The sequence below is a fragment of the Cyphomyrmex costatus genome, unplaced genomic scaffold (assembly GCF_001594065.2).
Source record: "Cyphomyrmex costatus isolate MS0001 unplaced genomic scaffold, Ccosl1.0 scaffold268, whole genome shotgun sequence".
NCBI lineage: Eukaryota > Metazoa > Arthropoda > Insecta > Hymenoptera > Formicidae > Cyphomyrmex > Cyphomyrmex costatus.
The window spans coordinates 35,687-52,549 of record NW_017276778.1 but is presented as its reverse complement, the minus strand read 5'-3'; the positions used below and the strand labels follow the sequence as shown (position 1 = coordinate 52,549).

At 31.1% G+C, this 16,863-nt stretch overlaps 1 protein-coding gene across 1 annotated transcript in view; it reads left to right on the top strand.

Moving 5' to 3' along the window:
- LOC108774627 (uncharacterized protein K02A2.6-like) overlaps positions 1-6,831 on the top strand; it is a 13,929-nt gene extending 7,098 nt beyond the window's left edge. The window contains exon 3 of the mRNA XM_018540778.1: positions 6,238-6,831. Coding sequence (XP_018396280.1) covers positions 6,238-6,831 — 594 coding nt within the window. The remainder of the gene's footprint in view (positions 1-6,237) is intronic.
- Positions 6,832-16,863: the final 10,032 nt, after the last annotated feature.

Sequence of the window (16,863 nt, the reverse complement as noted above, 5' to 3'; positions counted from 1 at the left end):
ATTGTTCTGATAATCAAATACGCTAATAAACGTAATAAGTGTTTTGGTATAATGTTATTAAGAAATTGATTAACAGAACAATCGTTCCTCACAATATTAATTATGAATTAGAATAATATTTTGAAAATGTATACTTATGAAGATACACGTGATTGAAAACTGTAACTGACACACATGTGCTTCAAAAGCGTGAATCAAATATAGTGTTCTAGGTGAGAGATCGAAATAACAGTTTCTTATATTTCAAAAATGAATCACAAAAGAAGAATATTAATTTCAAAATAATTCTTATCTGCTCCACAATCTTGAATCCAATATGAATATGTATGAAAATAGTTTAAATTAAAAGCCTTTAATCTTTTATTAGTCAAATTTCTAATTTTTGTTTGAAATTCCGGTTTTTAGTTGGTTATATAAAAACCTATGTAGTATTATTATGAAACTGATTAGTTCATAAAATTTTTGAAAAAAAATGACTGAAATTATTTAAGTTATTTATATATTTTGCAGGTACACAATTTAAAGGTAATTGATCAAAATGGTGTTCAATTGAGAGGAGGAAATACCGTAAAGATACTAGATGATCAAGGGACAATTGACACAAAATACAATGTACTTAACAACAGTCAGTATATATTAAAAACGATAATAATATAAAGATATTAGATCCGAGTACATTGAAAGTTCTTGATGCCAGTGCTACAATCTTGGACTTACATTAGACGAGGCCAGTATACATTATCCCAACTTTATGTCTGATTTGACTCAGACTAACTCGAACATGTACTTAAATACCTCGTTATGTGTATGCCAAGGTTAATTTTTTATATATAAGAATTCTTTTAAAATTAATACTCATCTTTTGTGATTTACTTTTAAAATATAAAAAACTGTTATTTGATAATTATTTTGATAGTTATTTCTCTCACCTAAAACACTATGTTTGATTCAAGGTTTTGGAGTGTAAGTTAACAAGTTTTCACGTATATCTTCATAAGTATACGTTTACAAATTATTATTCTAATTAATAATTAATAGCGTGAAAAAGGATTGTTATGATAATCAATTTCGTAATAACATTATACCAAAAAAATTTATTACATTTATTAACATATTTGATTACATGTGTGTAATATTTTGATATTGGAATAATACATATTCACTTTCATTGCATTTTCTTTCAATAATAAAATGTATTATGTTAAAATATTTTAGAGAATATCAATGTAAAACATATGGAAAAATACCGTTCGGATACCATTACCAAGAAAGAGAAATCAATAAATTTCTTAATACTAAATATTAGAAAGAAGCATAAATGATGTAAAAGAAGAATATTTATCCATTTTTATGTACGTTTATTATAAAGTTAATTATACAAAGTGTGTTCTATCTGTGATATGACTTCAGGTTCGTTATTGTATGTTTCTTTCTAATGTTCAGTATTAACAACTTTATTATGATTTCTCTTTCTTGGTGATGGTATCCGAATGGTGCTTTTCTAGTATGTTTACATTGATGTTCTCTAAAATATTTTAATATAATACATTTTATTATTGAAAGTTAATATATGCAATAGAAGTGAATATGTATTAATTCCAATGTCAAAATCTATTACATATATATAATCAAATACGTTAACAAACGTAATAAGTGATATTCTTCGCTATCTTATTTTTCACCTATTTTAATTTATCATTATTACTTTAACATCACATCGTTAAATTTTAATATATGTCTTTCAACATATTATTAAGATCCATAAGATGCTATAAGCATCAAAATTGTTAAATTGCTTGTCAATTTAACTATAATGTGACATTACTGCGGCAGTAAGTATGTATGCGTCAGTGCTGAAAAACTATCAGCGTCGCGAATTTTGGAGGGATTACATACGCAGTATGTAAAATTCACACAATTATAATAAACACTGTGATCCAGCTTCGACCGTTATTGGCTTCTTCTTCTTGTTTATTATTGTTTATCAATTGCACGATCTTAAAAGGATTCTAGTATAACGTAATAAGTGTTTTGGTATAATGTCATTACAAAATTGATTAATACCACAATCGTTAGTCACAATATTAATTATTAATTATAATAATAGTTTGTAAACGTATACTTATGAAGATACACGTGATTGAAAACTGGTTAACTCATACACATGAGAGCTCCAAAATCTTGAATCAAATATAGTGTTCTAGGTGAGAGAACAGAATAACAGTTTTTTATATTTCAAAAATGAATCACAAAAGATCAGTATTAATTTCAAAAGAATTCTTATGTACTCCAAAATCTTGAATCAAATATAGTACTCTAGGTGAGAGATCAAAATAACAGTTCTTTATATCTCAAAAATGAATCAGAAAAGATCAGTATTAATTTCATAAAAGAAATCTTATTAAATTGTCTTACCATATTGTCTATTTTAACGTAATACATTTTATTATTGGAAGATAATGAAATGGTAAAAAACCTTGGCATACATAATGAGGTATTCAAGTCAGACGTAAAGTTGGGAACTGTTGGTGTATGTTACTTTAAACTGGCACCTTCAATAATATATGAGTCATTTTTCATGGTATTTCATTATCTTTCAATAATAAAATGTATTACGTTAAAGTAGACAATTTGGCATAAGAATTCTTTTAAAATTAATACTGATCTTTTGTGATTTATTTTTAAAATATAAAAAACTGTTATAGTTTGACCTCTGACCTAGTTCAAGGTTTTGGACTGTAAGTTAACCAGTTTTCAATCACGTATATCTTCATAAGTATACGTTTACAAATTATTATTCCAATTAATAATTAATACTGTAAGAAAGGATTGTTCTGATAATCAATTTCGTAATAACATTATACCAAAAAAATTTATTAACATCGTATTTGATTATAGGTATGTAATACTAACTCGAACATGTACTTGTATATATTCATTTCCATTTCATAATCTTTCAATAATAAAATGTATTACGTTAAAATAGTTTGGTATAAGAATTTTAAAATTAATATTGATATCTTATGGGTTTTTAAAATATAAAAAACCGTTATAGTTTGATCTCTCACCTAGAACACTATATTTGATCCAATATTTTGAAGTGTATGTTAAACATGAAATACTATCTTTATTCTAATTTTTGTTTGAACTTCCGGTTTTGAGTTGTTTATACCAAGTTAAATTCTATCTTTAAAAACCCATGTAAAAAACCATACTATTATTTAAATTCTACTAAATTAAAAAGTAAAACCCATTTGATACTATCTTTATAAACTTACCTTTTTTTTTTAAAAAAAAAAAGGTAAAAAAAGCGCTAAGAGTGGGTGCTGCTGGTCAAAAAACATTTCGGCCAGTTTCACCAACGCCTATTACTTAATCGACTATAAAACTGACTAATCACATTTGCTGTTTAGTAGAACCATCTTTTTTAAAAACCTACGTGATATCCTTATTTACTTAAATTTAATGACATGTACCATTTGTATAAAAGTTTTGATATCAATAGTCGGCGCCAAGTTAAATTCTACCTTATTACTTAATTAATTTTAATGACATTTATCATTTGTATAAAAGATCATATGATATGGATTTTTCCCATAAAATATATCGTTTAATTAACTAATCTTTAAAAATTCTATCTCTAAAGATCTAAGAGGTACCATTCTTACACTCATTTAATTCTAATGACATGTATCATTTGTATGTATATATAAACTTACCTTTTTAAAAAAAAGGTAGAAAAAAGCGCTAAGAGTTGGTGCTGCTGATCAAAAAACCATGTGGGCCAGTTTCACCAACGTCAATTACTTAATCAACTGTGAAACTGACCAATCACATTTGCTATTTAGTAGAACCATCTTTAAAAACCTACGTGATATTACCCTTATTTACTTAATTCTAATGACATGTATCATTTGTATAAAAGATTTGATATCAATAGTCGGCGCCAAGTTAAATTCTAATCTTTAAAAACCTACGTGGTATTATCCTTATTATTTACTTAAATCAATGACATGTATCATTTGTATAAAAGATTTGATATCAATAGTCGGCGCCAAGTTACTCTACCTTATTACTTACTTAATTTTAATGAAATTTATCTTTTGTATACAAGATTTGATATCAACAGTCGGCGCCAAGTTAAATTCTACCAAATTAAAAAGTAAAACACAAGTGGTACCTTTAATCTTTAAGTGAACCCATATAGTACATTTATTTAAATTCTTCTAAATTAAAAAGTAAAACCTATGTGGTTCTATCTTTATCTTCATACAATGAAACCTAAGTATATGCCTTTGTATTCTTATTAAAAGATCTTCCTATTCGAAACCAAGTGACTTAAATTCTTCTTTAAAAAAATTATATCACAATTAATTTAAAAACAAAATGAAAAAAATTTATTTAAATAGAAAAATTTTTTATGTAAAAACACTTCGCGCTGCTAGTTCTCGATCTCGATGTAACATTTTGTATAAAAGAGATTAGAAATTACGAGAGGTAAAGTATGCAGTCTGTATGTATATTCGCGTACAGTATATGCGAGTGAAATACATAAAAAAAGAAAAGTAAGCTGTATATTTATTAATTAAATGTAGCATTTAGAATATGTTTACTATAATTTTTAAATTATCATTACCATTACATATATTTGTATTAATTATTATAGCTTTTAGATAGTTTTCATTGTTTTTCTTATTCGCTCTAGCAGCGCGAAGTGTTTTTACATAAAAAATTTTTCTATTTAAATAAATTTTTTTCATTTTGTTTTTAAATTAATTGTGATATAATTTTTTTAAAGAAGAATTTAAGTCACTTGGTTTCGAATAGGAAGATCTTTTAATAAGAATACAAAGGCATATACTTAGGTTTCATTGTATGAAGATAAAGATAGAACCACATGGGTTTTACTTTTTAATTTAGTAGAATTTAAATAATAGTACTATATGGGTTCACTTAAAGATTAAAGGTACCACTTGTGTTTTACTTTTTAATTTGGTAGAATTTAACTTGGCGCCGACTGTTGATATCAAATCTTGTATACAAATGATAAATTTCATTAAAATTAAGTAAGTAATAAGGTAGAGTAACTTGGCGCCGACTATTGATATCAAATCTTTTATACAAATGATACATGTCATTGATTTAAGTAAATAATAAGGATAATACCACGTAGGTATTTAAAGATTAGAATTTAACTTGGCGCCGACTATTGATATCAAATCTTTTATACAAATGATACATGTCATTAGAATTAAGTAAATAAGGGTAATATCACGTAGGTTTTTAAAGATGGTTCTACTAAATAGCAAATGTGATTGGTCAGTTTCACAGTTGATTAAGTAATTGACGTTGGTGAAACTGGCCAACATGGTTTTTTGATCAGCAGCACCAACTCTTAGCGCTTTTTTCTACTTTTTTTTTAAAAAGGTAAGTTTATATATACATACAAATGATACATGTCGTTAGAATTAAATGAGTGTAAGGATCATGGTACCTCTTAGATCTTTAGAGATAGAATTTTTAAAGACTAGTTAATTAAACGATATATTTTATGGGAAAAATCCATATCATATGATCTTTTATACAAATGATAAATGTCATTAAAATTAAGTAAGTAAGAAGGTAGAATTTAACTTGGCGCCGACTATTGATATCAAAACTTTTATACAAATGATACACGTCATTAAATTTAAGTAAATAAGGATATCACGTAGGTTTTTAAAAAAGATGGTTCTACTAAACAGCAAATGTGATTAGTCAGTTTTACAGTCGATTAAGTAATTGGCGTTGGTGAAACTGGCCGAAATGTTTTTTGACCAGCAGCACCCACTCTTAGCGCTTTTTTTACCTTTTTTTTTTAAAAAAAGGTAAGTTTATAAAGATAGTACCAAATGGGTTTTACTTTTTAATTTAGTAGAATTTAAATAATAGTATGGTTTTTTACATGGGTTCTTAAAGATAGAATTTAACTTGGTATAAACGACTCAAAACCGGAAGTTCAAACAAAAATTAGAATAAAGATAGTATTACATGTTTAACATACACTTCAAAATATTGGATCAAATATAGTATTCTAGGTGAGAGATCAAACTATAACGGTTTTTTATATTTTAAAAACTCATAAGATATCAATATTAATTTTAAAATTCTTATACCAAACTATTTTAACGTAATACATTTTATTATTGAAAGATAATGAAATGGAAATGAATATATACAAGTACATGTTCGAGTTAGTATTACATACGTTATAACTACACGCCGTGCGAAGCGACTCCTGACCATAAGTCTCCGGCGGAGATATTCTTTGGACGCAAGTTTAGAACGCCGTTGGACATCTTTACCCCCACGGAAAAGCCTAAGTCAAATTTGTCTCATCAACAGAGTCAAATGAAGAAGCAATTCGATACGCATCACGGTGCAAAGGCTCGTCATTTCATTCCAGGACAGCAGGTATTGGTCCAACTCTCGGATGGTTGCCGAGTTCCGGGGAAGATAGTCAACATCATTGGTTCTACGATTGCTCGAATCCGCGTTGATAAGGGAATTATCAAGCGGCACTTTAATCAAATCTGGAATCGTACAGTCTCCTCCTCCGAGGAGACGAATTATAGCATTGAGGACCTGCTACCATCGGTACCAAATCCAACAGCGGATCCTCCTCCGTTTCAACTTCCATTCGAGGGGGCTAATTTCTCCAGTAACGTGGTCCCTCCGGCCCAGGCCCAGGAAGAGCCAGTAGTTCGACGCTCCAGTCGTCTAGCAAGAGACGCTCGCCTGAATTATCGGAGTTTGGCTGGCTTCCGCCCCTATGGAAAGCATTCTGCTTAGTGGAAGAGGAGTGTTGGGGCTCTTGGGGCCACACGCACGATGGTCGCCCCTGCATTGACGCCATAGGAAGATGCGCGCACTACGAGAGCGCGGCAGAGTTACGTTATGTTCGTTGTGAGATACAACGCGAGTACGAACACGTTAGACTGTCACCAAGTTTTACGAGATCTAAGGACATTAGAGTCTTACATTCTGTACACTCCTTCTCTGTACTCTCTTACGAGATCGTTCGCATAATAAACCCTTTAACCAAAGGACACAACACTTGTTATTAGCATAATGTTAAATAAGGTTAAAATTATTTTTCATGCGCATTATGCGTATAACAAAACGCAATCGTACATTTATATGTATCAAGAAGACTAGAACCAGGAGAGTAAACTAGCGTGGTGGGGGTAGGTCAAAAAACGTCCGCGGTTATTCATACAATGCGCAGTGGCATTGCACATTATCTGAAAGTTTGCGCATGCGCGCATCGGTTATAACCAAGAATTTCTTGTTCTTAACCTTTGTTTTCCGAGGAACATACTTAAAAAAAAAATCTTAAACCATCTTAAACAGAATGTAAGTTGTAAAAAGAAATTATATTGCACATTAAATGCACATGTCAAACAAGGTTTGTTTGACATGCGCAGTCACGAATTGGAAACGACTATCAGAGCGACAGAAAGGACTAATGAAACGCAAGAGTGGGGAAAGTTATCCGCCGTCACTTTTTGGCCTACCCTCTCTACCGATATTTGACCGCGTTTACTCTCCTGGTTCTAGTCTTCTTGATATATATTTAAATATAAACATTTATATTAAAATATATATGAACATTAGGGTGTCCGTTATTTTGGCGATTTTCGAAATTTGTACGGGACACCCTCCTAACTTTTTAGTAAAAAAATAACAAAAATTTTGGCGCTAATAAAAAGTTCCTACGATGATTCTAAGTGGAGGCTCATCGATGTTGAAAATTAACCCGTAAATCTTATGGGAAAAAACATTTTTTTAGTATTTCTTCGGGCATTTCCACCGCAGTCAGTCTAAAAATCCAGCAAGTGAGATATCTTTTCTTGAATGTTTTCCACGTGAAATGAGCCTAGGCGGAACAAAATCGATCAATTTCCGGCCGAGTTATTCCACTTTGAACTTCAATAATTTTTCACCCAAAAAATGAGAAGAGCCTAAAATCTCTCAATGAAATTACAGTAGCTCTGTTAGAATGCATTTTGAAATCATGGACCATTGAATTTCACATTCCTTATAGTTTTGCGATTAAAATGACCACCTTACAAGATAAAAACGATAATTTGTAGCCCGTTAAACTGATGAGTTAGTACTGATCCCGTTAGATCAGTAATGCTCCGTGCGATGATCGGAAGATAAATGATCTGCGTAGGCCTTTCCGATATCTTATATCCCGGTGGTACTTGCGGTGAAAATTCGTGTATCGTGTGCGCGCTGTTACCGTTGCTGTGCGCGCCCGCTGTCATGTTGCACTCTACGCGGATGACGTTCACGGTCATTATGTTGACCGACACGTCCGACTGGAGCCATTTTCGCGGTCGTAATATACGATCATCGCACGGAGCATTACTGATCTAACGATACGCATTGTTGATCAGAACGGGCGGTTGATCGATTTTCGCGGAGAGGAGATTACCGTCAGATTGCACGTACGACGGCGACAGCGATAACGCGTGCGTGCGTGCGTGAGATGCTCGTGTTGAACCAGCGGATAGATAACATATCCTTTACAAAGCCTGTGACGTCATCGCTCGACAGTACTCGCTCATCCGGACGCATCGAAAAGAAAAAGAACAAGAGGCTCAGTGCATCGAACGTTGAGTTTTTAAAATCTCTGGGATTTGCAGTGCGCAACTTTTGAGAAAGATGACCGACATTCTAAACGTCAAGGACGAGCCTGTCTTCGACGATCGCATCGTCAAGATCGAGACTCACACGTACAACCCGTTTACCAACACGACGTTCGGATACAGTGACGAGATACGAATACCAATACAACAACAAGATCTATACAAGCTGCCGTACGAAAGTTTTTTGTACGTCGAAGGAAAATTGACAAAGACCAATGTGGTACCGAACGCCGACGTGGCACTGGGAAATAATTGCGTCGCTTTCATGTTCGATGAGATTCGATGAGATTCAAAAAACTGAAGAAAACAGGTACGTAAAGAAGCATATTAATGTAGTAAAATAATAAAATTGAAACTGAAGGAAAGCAGGTATGAGAAGGTACATGATACTATTATAATGCTAATTTTTATTTTGTTTTTAGTTTTGTTATTCATTATCATGAAAAGGAAGGATGTTATAAGAAGGAAAGGGTTTAATAGAAAAGAAAAGGCAAGGATATAGGATAGTAGCGGAAAAAAAAGAGAAAGGAAGTAGAACATGTATGGTTTGAAAAAATTGGTGAAAAAAAGAGGAAGAAAAAGGATAAGAAGAGAGGACAATCAAGAAGGAAAGAATATAATGTTGGAAGATGATAAGAAATTAGAACTGATGGAAAACAAATGTGAGAAGATACACAATAATGTTAATGTTAATAAAATTATGTATAAAGGACTCTTGTTAATGAATAAATTTAAAAATGAATAAACGGCATAAGAGTAAAAAATTAAAACTAATCTTGTATGTCAAATTAAAAAAAAATTTTTATTACGAAGATAAAATAAAAGATTGATGTTCTTAACAAAATAATATGATATTGACATTAAAATTACATGTTTCGGCTTCTATATTGAGCCATCTTCAGATCTTCAACATCAAAAATATAAAAATAAAATAGATACGCAGTGGATGTTCCAGTTAAGAATTCTCCGACAAATAAAACTTCGACAAATCAACTGTTCTAATGTAGTTGGTCGACTGAATGCAATCTTTCATTATCATTGGTTCAAACAGAGAATTCGTATATATAAAACAAAAAAACCAAGTCAATTGGTGTGTATAATATTAAAAATTAATTTATTCTATGTGGAAGAATCAAATATATATAAATCGGTGTGCACGATACGAAAGACATACGTGGACTGATTTTTTTAATTTGACGTACAAGATTAGTTTTAATTTTTTACTCTTATGCCCTTTATTCATTTTTAAATTTATTTATTAATGTTAATATTAATAGTTATATTATATTTTCAGTTATTAGTCATTTTCAGGAAAAAAAGTAATAGTTTAAAAAGATGTAAGAAAATGAGAAAGAGAAATGAAAAGAAATAAGAAGAGAAAGAAAGGATAAATAAGAATAATGATATTGAAAGAAAAAACTGTAGGAAAGCAGATACGAAAAGAAGCATAATGTTAATGGATGAAAATAAAGAATTTGAAACTGAAGGAAAACAGGTATGAGAAGATGCATAATGTTAATGTTAATATTAATAGTTATACTTTATTTTCTGTTATTAGTGATTTTCATAAAAAGAAAAGGATTAAACAGATAGGAAAAGTTAATGAAATAGAAAAGCAATTGTTTAAATAGACGCAAAGAAGTGGATGATGAGAATATAATTGAAAAGAAATGAGAAGAGAAAGGAAGGATATGCAAGGATGATATTTAAAAGAGAAAACTGTAGGGAAATAGGTACGAAAGGAAGTATAATGTTAATGGAGGAAAATAAAGGAATTGAAACTAAAGAAAAACAGGTATGAGAAATTATAATACATAATATTAATACTAATAGCAGTATTTTATTTTTAATCATAAGTGATTTTCATGAAAAGGAAGAATGTTATAACAAGAGAAGGATTGAACAGAAAGGAAGAGGCAAGGAAATAGGAAAGCAATCGTTAAAAAAGGTGTAAAAAGAAGGATGATGAGAAAAAGAAATGAAAAGAGATAAGAAATAACGGAGAGAACAAGTAAGGATGGTGATTGAAAGAAAGAACTGAAGCAATATGGGTATGCAAAGAAGTATAACGTTAATGCAGAGGATATTGGTATTTGCGTGAGTACTTGGAATAGCTGTCTTCTTTCTGTTAATGTTAATAATTATATTTTATTTTCAGTTAATAGTGTTTTTCATGAAAAGGAAAAATGTTATAACAAGAGAAGGATTGAATAGAAAGGAAGAGGTAAGAAATAGAAAAATAATGATTTAAAGAAAAGTAAAAAGAAGGATGACGGGAAAAAGAAATGAAAGGAGATAAGAAGCGAAGGAAAGAATAAGCAAGGATGATGAATAAAAGAAAAATGTGAAGGAAAACGGGTATTAAAGGAAGCATAATGTTAGTGGATCAAAATATTTGTATTTACGTGAGTACCTTGGGATAGCTATTTTCTTTCTATTATTAGTGATTGATTTTTATGAAAAAGGAAGAAATGCCTCATAAGTAAGGAAAGTATTGAATGGAAAGGAAAGGCAAGGAAATAGAATAGCAATAGTTCAAAAAGGTGTAAAGAATAAGCAAGGATGATGGATAAAAGAAAAATGTGAAGGAAAACGGGGTATTAAAGGAAGCATAATGTTAATAGATCAAAATATGTTTTGTAATTATATGAATCTTGCCTAAGTAATGATATTATAATACGAATACGTTTTTATTCATTTATAGAAACTGCATGGAGTATATCTGTATACCTTTCAATCAAAAAATAATATCAGTTTTATTAGTGCGTTTGTGACTATAGTGAATACTGTACAATTCGAAATTTTTAATAGGAAACGAAATTTTTCAATTCAGTTGCATCCGATTGAATCTAATTGAAACTAATTGGAATCCAATTGAATCCAAAAAAAAAGTGTTCGCTGTTTAAAATACATATTCAAATAGACAAATGTCCAATCCATATTAATCCATTCTCGGATGCTGGGGTGCAAACGCAAGAGAATCAGAAAAGAGCACGAAGATGCAAGACCATTTACAAAGCAAGAGGACATGAATGTAAGAGAAGAATAATTTCAGTAATCTATTTCCATTTTGACTATCACAAAAGATATTACTATGTCGTTTACATTCACTTCTTCAGAGAGTAGTGGTGTTCGTTGGCATTTGCTAGTACAAGTAACGACTCGTGTCACAATTACTTGAACACCAGTACCGTTCCGTATATTGTCTATATTATTATCAGCTCGTTCGTCAGTGTTAATGCGGTCGATGGTTCACAATACATTTGTCTTGTAACAGAATCTATTGTCTGTTTAAACGCAGTGGTTTAAATACTGGCAGAACGATGCGAGTGTTCCCTTGGTCTAGAAGGGCCGAGATGTGAATTATTAGATATTGACTTTTATGGAGATGATTGGGGTATAATGCCACCACCCGATCAAGTTTGCTACGACTCATATCTAGGTAGGTGTGATAAGTGATGAATTATTATACACAAAATAAATAGAATTATTATACAAAATATACGTATTTTTTGCGGGTCGTTCGTTTTGAAATATGTACTTCTGACCTCTGATTCGTGTTTAGTGATAAAACAAATAGGTAATATCAAATTGTATTAAAACTCAAATATTTTTTCGAATTTTGGCGCAACTAAGAAATATATAAATTTATTAATTTTAAGGTTGAGGGATACCTGAAGATATTGATCAATTACGTGAAATTTTATCCAGATCATATTGAGGTCCATAGTTAACTTTTGGGGAGTATTTCCAATCGGCTAAAAAAATTTTTTTTTTACCAATTCTAATTTTTTATTGGATCGGATAAAAGTAATTGTGCTTTTTGTATATGCTCAAAATTGTATATACAATAACTTCATCAAAAACGAATGAAGTTTAAATTAAAAAAAAAGGGTTTTAAGGTTTGAAACCTGTACTTTTAAAAGTTAACTACATTTTGTAAGTTTATAAGTTTGGTAATTTTTACATATCGAAAACTACGAGTTAAAAAGGATGGAAAATTTTTTTCATACTTTATGAATTTGTAATATGCCCAAAATTAATTTTAGAACATTTTTTACTACTTATCGTGAAATCTTGATATTTCCTCATCAAAAATTTTTCTTTTTATAAATTCTTACTATTTTTGGTTACTGAGTTTTCGCGGATTAAAAGGACCATTTTGATTTTAACTGTTCATAATTCCGTTAAAAATTGTCGTATTACAATTTAAAAAACAAATTCTTAAAGTTGAAACTTTTCTCTATCAAGATGTATTTATTTTGGGTTGATAAGAAAATAAACTGCGGTTTTTAGTGATAGATTTTTGTGCCTATAAAAAACGCAATTTACTCTTTTGCCAATCCAATATACACTCAATTCCAAAATTAAAGCATCACTTATCCTGCCCCCCAAAAATAGGCAAACTTCAAAAGAGTGTAACTTCGTCAAAAATAATTGTAAAAAAATTTTTTAAAAAGCATTTTAAAGCTTGAAATTTCTACTTTTCTGGACAACGTTCAAGCAAACTTGTTAAGACGAATGAGAGCTTGCGTTAGGATGAATGGTGCTCACTTTGAGCACCTGCTGTAAAATCCGCTCTTTTCAGAGCGATAGAAAATAACCCGCTTTTTTCTCATGGAGTGAATTAAAAATCGTATAAAAATTCGGTTTACAGCATTCGAAAGCGTGAACCTTTACTTTAATTTGCTTTTTGGATGAGTTCTGTACGATTTCTTTTCACCGAGTTAATCATTATTGAAGCAAAAGTGGTCCTTTTTGCTTTAACCCTTAACCCGCACTGGGGGTAAAATTCACCCCAAAAAAAGTTTGCGCTTAATTTTCGGTCGGTAAATCTTTGAATTGCACTCCGCCGCGCCATCTGTAGAGACCTGAAGTAACTCCGAAGACATTCTAATACTGTCCGTTTCGCGGGAAGCGAGAGTGCGGTTTCAAACCGAGCCCGAAGTAGAGAGTGAAAGTTTGTGGGGTAAATTTTACCCCGTGTGCTTGTTACGTAATTTTGAATTAAAAAACGCAATTTTTAGATTGGTGTGTACAGTGTGTCTGCAGTCTTGAGTGGACGTAAGTAGCCCATAAAAAGTCGGCAGATTTGTTTCTGTGCAATAATAAAAGTAAAATTCATGTGCAGATGAACCGAATTTTACGAAGTCGAACGATAGCGTCGCGCCTAATCGATGATGACGAAATTCGTGAAATGCCAGACGAAAATCAAAGCGATGGCGAAAGCGACCACATTTCTGAGATGTCTGTAGACTCAGACTACGCACCGACAGACACAGACATGGAATCTGTTACATATTCAACTACGAAGAATAATTATATAATATTAGATAAAATCATTAATTTTGCCAAATATTTTCATGTCTGGTTTTACAAATTATTTTTCATCTGATGAAGTATGAAATCAAATAAAATCATGTAATCTATGGGATAACATTTCAGCTAGTGGTTACCTCCTCAATTTTATATATGTATTTAGAGTATAATAGACTTTTTGTAGATGTTAAAAAATGGATATAAATGGAGCGTAAACCGCCCAGGACGACATTCAGGTAAGAGTTTCCCATCACACATGATTATACATATATATATAATCATAGATATAGATAGATATATGTATATAGATATACCTTAACATGTATTCGCGGAATTTTTTGTTTCGTGTGAATCCACCCTCAGTGTTACATGCTTCGCTCGCACTGTATTTTCGATCTTATTATTTCATTTTTGTAGACCGAATGGAAACTGATAACGATACAATCCCTGCTCCCGCTTGCCCATCAGCAAATGTGACTTCAATAGAAGAATTTTGGCATTGTTTATTTACTAACGAAATGTTAGAATTAATAGTGAAGTTTACTAATTTGAAAATTGAAGAAGTGGCTATATCAATGATGATGGAAGAGATATATGTGCAAAGCTACCATTACGTCACAGATTTGCAAGAAATAAGAGCTTACATTGGACTTCTGTATTATGCTGGATTGTGGAAGTCTAACAATGTTGATTTGGAAGATTAATGGAGTAAACGAAATGGTACAACATTCTACAGAGCAGTTATGAGCTTACACAGATTTGAATTTTTGACAAAGTGTTTACGTTTTGATGAGAAGAATTCCAGAAATACTTCCGACAAGTTTGCAGCAGTTCGAGGATTATGGGATACATTTATCGAAAATTGTAAGCAAAATTATACTCCATACACTGATTGCACTGTTGATGAGCAATTGCTAAGTTTCAGAGGTAAATGCTCATTTCGAATGTATATTCCCTCGAAACCAGACAAATATGGGCTCAAAATAGTTACCCTTAATGACGCACATACTTGTTACTTGATTAACGGCATTCCATATTTAGGTAAAAGTAGTGTCGAGAGAACATTGTCGCTCCCTGAAACTGTTTTTACAAAAGTAACAGAGCCTATTCATAGGTCTGGTCATACAGTTACTTGTGATAACTGGTTCACTTCCATTCCATTAGCAGAGAAAATGCTACAAAATCCATATAATCTAAAAATTACTGGAACAATTCGTAAAAACAAATGTGAAATTCCAGCGGAAATGAAAATAGCATCTACACACCCCCCAGAAAGCAAATTTTGTTATTCAAAAACAAATCCTATTACAATGGTATCGTTTTCGCCTAAAAAAAATAAAATCGTTATTTTGGTGTCTTCTTTGATGTCAACAAACGCTATTACAAATGGTAAACCGGAAATCGTCTTACATTATAATAAAACAAAAGGCGGAACTGATTGTTTTGATCAATTATGTCACGCGAGTAGAGGTTACGGGCGGGTTCTAAGCCATGGGGCTCCGAGGGGGTTTATTTATGTTATTATTACCTTCATCGCTTATTGTATGTAAAACAAGTATAAAATGACATAAATAACGTCTCCCCGTAATTACGCGCAGAGCTGCGTATCCATCTCATTTAAATACACCTATAAAGATGTTTTTTTAATCAGGTGGACACGTGCACACATTTACTTTTTCGTGCCGCGCGACGGTTATAAAACGGAGTGAATACGCGACATAACAAAACACAAACCATGTGCTCGCGTCGCGACTCGCGGCCTAGCCTCGTTGTCATTTCACGCTGTGTTCTCCACTGCGAAAGATCTCCTACGAAGCTAAGAGATTAGTGCGTTTACTTATAAGAAAGTGAGACATATTGAGCATAGTGTGTTGTGACCCATCTATAATAATGGGAAATAAAAATATACTACATGGTCGACGTAGAATTTCCCGGAAAAAAATATATCTTGTCAAGTAATTAATATCATAGTAAATTTGATTAGATGCGACACACATACGCATACACAACCGTTGATAAGTTTAGGAAATCTTGTGATTATATCATTTTTCTAATCTTATTGTTAGTGAAAAAAATACCCAATGATAATGAAATCGACATGGAATTGATGTCGATTAGACGTCTAAATAATCAATTCGACATCAATTCCATTGTCATTTCTCACTGGGTAATAGAGTTCTTTACACGAGGATAGATAGAACTTTAAATCTGGGACAGTTTCATCTGAACAATATTTTATTCGTACATTATAAAAAATTAGAAATAAGTACATATATTTTTTCTTTCTTTTCTGTAATTCTTATGTACGCTATATCTTGGTGCAAGGCTGGGTAATATTTAAAATAGTTCCAATACATATTTAAAATGGAAATGGCGTTTTGCATTTTCCATTTTAATGGTTTTTTAGAAAACCATTTCCATTTTACATTTGAAATGGATTAAAAGAATCTATTTTACATTTTGTATTTTAAATACACTTTTTAAAAGTATTTTATATTTAGTATTTTAAATGTAATTCGAAAGGCATTTTACCCAGCCCTGTCTTGGTGGAACATTAGATAACAATTATCATAAATATTTTACAGTATGTTTATTATAAAATTTTCTTTATATTCTGTGTAAAAAATATTCTTTTTTTTTTAATAATTAATTTTGATAGTAAAAAATTCAGAGGAAGATCAGAAAAAAAAAATTATTACTTTGTGCTTGATTCGAATAAAATTATTTTTATTCGTTGAAGAATAAAAAAAAAATTCATTTTTGATAATCATTAATTGTTATCAAGGAATAAGTTTTGCCTACTTTATATAATTCGGTTAAAACACATTTAATGGATATTCTCAAATGT